This window comes from Juglans regia, chromosome 6, assembly GCF_001411555.2.
Source record: "Juglans regia cultivar Chandler chromosome 6, Walnut 2.0, whole genome shotgun sequence".
Classification (NCBI taxonomy): domain Eukaryota; kingdom Viridiplantae; phylum Streptophyta; class Magnoliopsida; order Fagales; family Juglandaceae; genus Juglans; species Juglans regia.
In genome coordinates, this window is record NC_049906.1 from 4,251,073 (window position 1) to 4,257,136 (window position 6,064).

The following is a 6,064-nucleotide window of genomic DNA, read 5'->3' on the forward strand; positions in this document are numbered from 1 at the left end:
GACAATGAATAATGCAACTAGACCACTCGACTTGGTGTTTGCAGTCACGACACTTCTTTACATACTAATTTTGTGGCTGTATGGACTATGCTGCTTTCGAAGACATCAGTACCACTGGAAACCTCCTCGCTGATTTCTGATTGACATCATGCTGCCATCGTAATACACCTTCAAGGTGCATACCATGTTCATTGCCAACCCCTTTACGCCTTCATCAACATAATCAAACCAGAAAGATTAGCTATTTGGATGAAGATTAGTGCAATGAAAATTGCTCAATAATTCTAAGACAGGGAAATACTAGGATTTCAATAATTGTTATACTGTTTATAGCTCAACACTGACCCATTTCTTGGATGCTTCGATAAAGGTTACTGATCATAGTGGTAGTTATGGTCTCAGCTAGGCCAGGCCATCCCCCACCATCAGATCATGACATGTTGAATGGCTTCATGATCGATCAGTTTCTGTTTGACCGAACAAGCTTTGGCTGTATACATTGGATGGTCTTGATTGTTCATGCCATGTCCCCTTGTCTGTTGGTGGTGAATATAACAATAAGGGTAATGATACTCTTACACCTTATTTACTAATGTTTTACTATCCAGATATATTTTTTTCTTTTACTATTTGAATCTAGATAAAAAATTTCAGAATATGATTTTCTTGCATAATCTATAAGAAAATAAATTCAACCAACCAACGTAATCATGTAATTTAATTTAAAATAAATTCAATTTTATAAAAATTGACTTTCCTTTCAAAAATGTCATGTTATAAGATTTTTAATTTAGATTCAAAGAGCAAAAGGGGAAAAAAACAGTTGAGTAGTAAACCAGGATATGAGGTGTACGGATATCATTACCCTAACAATTATTGCACTTTCAATAATTATAGGTTTACTACCTTCTACCACCCATTTACTAAGCCTATCATTTTACTATAAAGATACCAATTCTTCCATATATATGTAGGTTGTGGGCTATGGGATGGGACCTTTTTAGCCTTTTAGGATTGAAACATTGTGTGCACATTCAACTACTTTGATGACTAGTTGGATTGGTAGATCACCACACACCACCAATTAGTAGTAAGAATCGATCGAGCATCATATTCCATGTAATCTTGTTACCTACACCAGCAATTGATCAAAAGGATCTGAACCGTTTATTTCATGGAGAAGGAATCTTTGTTTTTTGTAGTTGTGCAATGGTAGGTATTAGATATTGTTGGTGATGCTAGTCTGAAGGAAGTAATTAGCTTTGGATAGAACTTTTGCTTAATTCCAATATCTTACATACAGGGTGCGGTCTTTCTTTCCTTGAAAACAGTAAAAAGAAAAACAGAAGTCTGCTAAGCAATAACCATGATAGTTAACAACACCCATTTAAGCTTGTCATGAACATGAACAAGAATTGAAATTCGAAAGGCTGTTTCTTTCTTTGCTTTAGATCAGTTGCTGTGCAATGATGATTGCGTTGAACTTCAACCTAGTAGCTGGTGGCGAAGGGCTTATAAGACTTGAGATCGAGAACAACCCCCGCAATTGAGCCAGCAGCTGCGGCTATGGTGATGATGAGGCAGGCACCACTCAGGATTTGAAGGCAAAGCCATTTTGTGCTCCACTTGGGTATCTTCTTGTGCACTATATACATCTCCACAGGGAAGTAAACTGTGAGAGGCCAAAAACCCAGAGCCCCAAGAAGTCCTACCACATCATTAAAGAAGGGTAGAAGCATTGATATCACAGTGGTTATGATCACAAAAATTGTCCTCCAAAACAACCGGAAGAGGTTGAGTCTGTAGGGATAATGGAAACCAGGGATCGGGATTATGATGTCTTTGTTGACAAAATCACTATCCGGGAATCTTTCTTTTGCGCTTTTCTCAATGAATGCGTAAAGGGGTTGGCAATAAACTTGGTATGCACCAACAAGGTGGATTACTATGGCAGCATTTGCTATGTCCAGAAGCCAATACGGGTTATAGAAACCGAAACCAGTGAGAAGGTTTCCGGGGGCAAGGTCCCCAAAAGCAGCATAACCCATGCAGCCGCAGAGCATGTAGAAAAGGGTTGTGACTGCAACACTAAGTAGAGTGGCCTTCTTCATTGTCTTGGACTCTGAAGGTGGGGATTTAACTGTGTCCTGTTTTTAGCCAGTATTAGTTAGTTCAACATGTAAACTCAACTATAAATAGAAAATAGAATTTATGAAAATTTTGGCACAAAAATATACCTGAATTTCAATAAGGATCATGGAGTAAGAGTACGCAAAAGCTATGTCCCCCAGTGCTTGGAAGCTCCTCCATATCTTTTGTGTTTGAGTCACAGTGCCAATGCTTATTCCAGTCAGACTTCCCCTGAACTTTCCAGTTTCTGATGATTGAGCAAGTAAAGAACAAAACCCAAGTTAATAAATATGTCAAGCTTCTGGAAAATGAAAAAGTAAAAAAAACTGATATAAAGGAAGTTAATATGTACCTACAACTTTGGCCACACCAAGGCCAAGACCAATTGTTGAATAAGTGAAGGACATCACAGCTGCCACAATGGAGAGCCACCACAACTGATCGAAGTCTGGAATTTGAGAGAAAAGTATTTCAACAACGCCAAAAGCAATCATGTATGGGTTGCTGTTGATTTGGCATGGATCATTGCCTTGACTGGTGTGGAAGCAATTAGACCTTTTGATTGCCCTGTTTGATCAAAACCAAAATGACCCATTAAAGCGCGCCCTATAGAGTTCCAAACACCACTATTAACAACAAATGGAAATCCCATCTACACATGATTTCAAACTTACATCATGCTTATGGATGATGCTATGGTGTAGCCAATGGCTACTCCAAAGAGGTTCAAGTACTGAACTAGCCCACATATCTTGACCTTTGCTCCACCTAGAATATTAAAAAAAAAAACACAAACAAATTAAGATTTAAAACTTTAAAAGCGATTGCCTTTTTTAGTTTAAGCCAAAAAGAAAAAGACAAACACTGGCAAATTTACCAAGGTTTGTTCGCACAGCATCCATGTAGGTATAGTTTCTCTTGCCAGTGTGAGGGTCCCCAGAACGATAACATGCAGAGAGGAGTGTGGAAGTATAGTAAGTGACAAAAGAAAACAAGAACATGACTGCAGGGCCAGCAACCCATCCCAGCTGACCAATGGCCCAAGCCAAGGACAAAACCCCAGACCCAATCACAGCTGTTATTATGTGAGCACTAGCAGTCCAAACAGTCCCTGGATGAAGAAATCACATGGAAAACAATCGAACAATTAGTAACAAACACATTCAAACTAGAACTATTTTTGGTTAGCATTTATGGGAAGTACTTTTGCTGCTCCAAAGAAAGAGCCCAAATCTTTAAAATTACTGAAGATTGTGCTATGGAAACTTACCCGTTCGCTTGAGACGACCATCGTCGTCGAAGCACTTGGAGCCGCCTTGTGGATGGACGTCGACTGAGACATCGAAAACTTGGTGGTGGGAAAGCTGGTTTTTTGCTGCAATGTTCTCACCCATCTTTGTCTATGAAAGGAAACCAACACAAAACAAGCCTTTTGTATGAGATACAAAAGAAGCACCAACGTCCCCCTTTTTCTTTTATCTCTAAAATTAACCTCAATAAAAGTCTGTGCACTGCTTACTATGCAAGTGAGAGAGAGAGAGAGAGAGAGAGAGAGAGAGTTATCAGTGTATTTATGTTTTTAACTCTTCATTGATATCAACTGACACTGAGATTGATACACACCCCAATAGTCACAGAAACCCAAGAGATTCAGAAAACTTGAAAGGGTTTGCTGCGAAGAGACTTGAGACCAGCTTGGTGTCTCGACTCTGCAGTTGAAGAGTGAATTGAATTTGGGGAGGGGGGAGGGGGGTATATATATAGCTGTAGCTCTGCTGCTGCGAATGTGAGCTTTAGAGGTGGGACAACGGCACAGACCCACGTGGTTAAAAGACAACAAGAGTGCGCTGTCTTTACGTCAACGACTGACTCTATATTTTCGTGTTCCTCGCACACGCACGCACCCCCTACGGCCATAAGGCCAGCCCACTTTGACTCTAACCAGCTTGGATTTTCTCTCTTCTTTCCTTTCCTTTTCGCTTCTTTCATGGTCTGAATATATCCGAGTGCCCAGAGCCTTCGTAAAAGGCAACTTTTCCTGCGTAACCACTCTACTCTGATCCGAACCGTAGTATTAATGACACAGTTAAATCTCTTCGAGAAAAATATCCATTTTTTAAGCTCTTTTCGAATACTATTAAGTACTTAAATAAATATATAAGTCTCATTTGTTTGTGCTTACTGCTTAGAGCACTAGGCTACTAGCATTAGATTATGTGACATATATCTATATATTTGTATAATATGATCTTAAATTGAGTTATATTAAATTATATATATTCAAAAATTTACATAGATATAAACAGTATTTCTATAAATTTAAAGATGTACTGTTCACTTCCTAACTTTATTTTATTTCTTTCTTCTCTCCTCCACCTCTCTCTCTCCACCAACCGATAGAATTTTAAGAAAAAAATTCTAGTAAATACTAAATGATAAAAATTGTAATGGTGCTAATTGTAAAATATAAAAAAATAATTAGGAAAAAAATAAATAATAAAAAAATAATATTTTATTATTATTTAGATTAAAGATTCATAATTCAACGTGGGAGTTTTTTTTTTTATATGTAAAATCAATCTCTAAAAAATGTGATTTTACATAAATATATAGAGAAATCAATACTAGTACTCTTAGACAAAGAATTTAAAGTGATTGTATATTCATTTTTTTATGATCTAATGCGCACTCCATTTAAAAAAAATAAAATGTTTCATGTGTATCTCAGATTTGTCCCTTTTTTTTTTATTATTCAAAAAAAGTTTACTGAATAAATCGTATCCTTTTACCAGTGGCTTCGTTCGTAGTAGTATTATGTAAACATTTTTTTATTTTTTATTGTTTAGAGGGTGTCATACTTTTTTATGTTTTCATTGTATCTTTCTTCCTCTTTCCCCTTCACTACACATGAACAATGAATTTTATACCCTTCGTAAACATGCAAGTTTTTATGCTTCAAAAATAATAAAACCCTAGTTAGACCAATCTTTATTTGTACTTATATAATCGGTCACTTAACATTTAAATAGAAGCTTCTGCATTTTAACCAACCAAAGATATCAATAAGTAATTAATCTTTTCTACTAATAGAAGCTCAACCAAGTTGGATTTTACAGCTAAATTGACCTTGATTTGACAATTTTAAGTACATTTTCACACACTGTTATAATATATAAATAATGAGTAATATTAGGTACACATTTTAAATACGCCTTTTGTACGTGAAAATGTCGATACCACTAAAACTAATTTTTTTTTTCACATTTTCATAATAGGGTCCACTCTTTTATAAAGAAATATTACGCGAAATTTATCTATTTGAAACTTATACAAATAATTTCTCATAAATAATTAATTATAGTAAAATGATATGGCTTGCATGCATGCTAACAATGGTTACAAAAAGCAATCAAGAAACAAAAAGCAAGCTTCTTAATTGAAACTCATACCTTCATTTTCACCAGCTTCTTTCCCTTTACAATATATGCAGGTTCCTTTGTCTAAATGGCTAGCTGCAGCAGCTAGCAACCCTCAAGAAACACTTGTAAATAATAGCTGTATGTATTGGAGGGGAATAGAGAGAAGCTGGATTAGCTGTGCATCTCTTGGAACACTACTACGACCCTTTAAATAGCTAGCAGAAGTACTCTCAGGAACTAAAAACAATAATTTAATATATCTCTTAAAAAGCCAAGCTTAGCTTTGAATTTTATCAAAAATGCTCGTGTGTGGCCTCTCGTCCACCCTTACTGGAAGATAGAATATGGTTCCATAATAATTCATTCCAATATGCATTAATATTATAAGAGTATGAAAGCCACTGAAAGGAAATCCATAAAAAATCAGTCAAAAATTTCAGAAATAATCGTAGACCATCACTCTTGCCAGAAATGATTGCTATAAATATATATTGATAGGTAGGTGGACAGGACAT

General features: G+C 36.1%; 1 protein-coding gene across 2 annotated transcripts; it reads right to left on the bottom strand.

The window, feature by feature from the left end:
• Positions 1-1,244: 1,244 nt before the first annotated feature.
• LOC109009851 (amino acid permease 3-like) lies at positions 1,245-5,770 on the bottom strand. 2 transcript variants are annotated; one of them, XM_018990486.2, is made up of 7 exons: positions 5,580-5,770; positions 3,401-3,530; positions 3,008-3,241; positions 2,805-2,898; positions 2,483-2,697; positions 2,238-2,377; positions 1,245-2,147 (listed from the first exon to the last, which is right to left on the bottom strand). In XM_018990486.2, the coding sequence occupies exons 1-7, from the start codon at positions 5,583-5,585 to the stop codon at positions 1,491-1,493; spliced, it is 1,476 nt and encodes a 491-aa protein (XP_018846031.1). In that variant the 5' UTR covers positions 5,586-5,770; the 3' UTR covers positions 1,245-1,490. The 2 variants fall into 2 exon arrangements, with proteins under 2 accessions (XP_018846031.1, XP_018846033.1); XM_018990488.2 differs by lacking the exon at positions 5,580-5,770 and adding an exon at positions 3,754-3,854.
• Between the last annotated feature and the right edge of the window lie 294 nt (positions 5,771-6,064).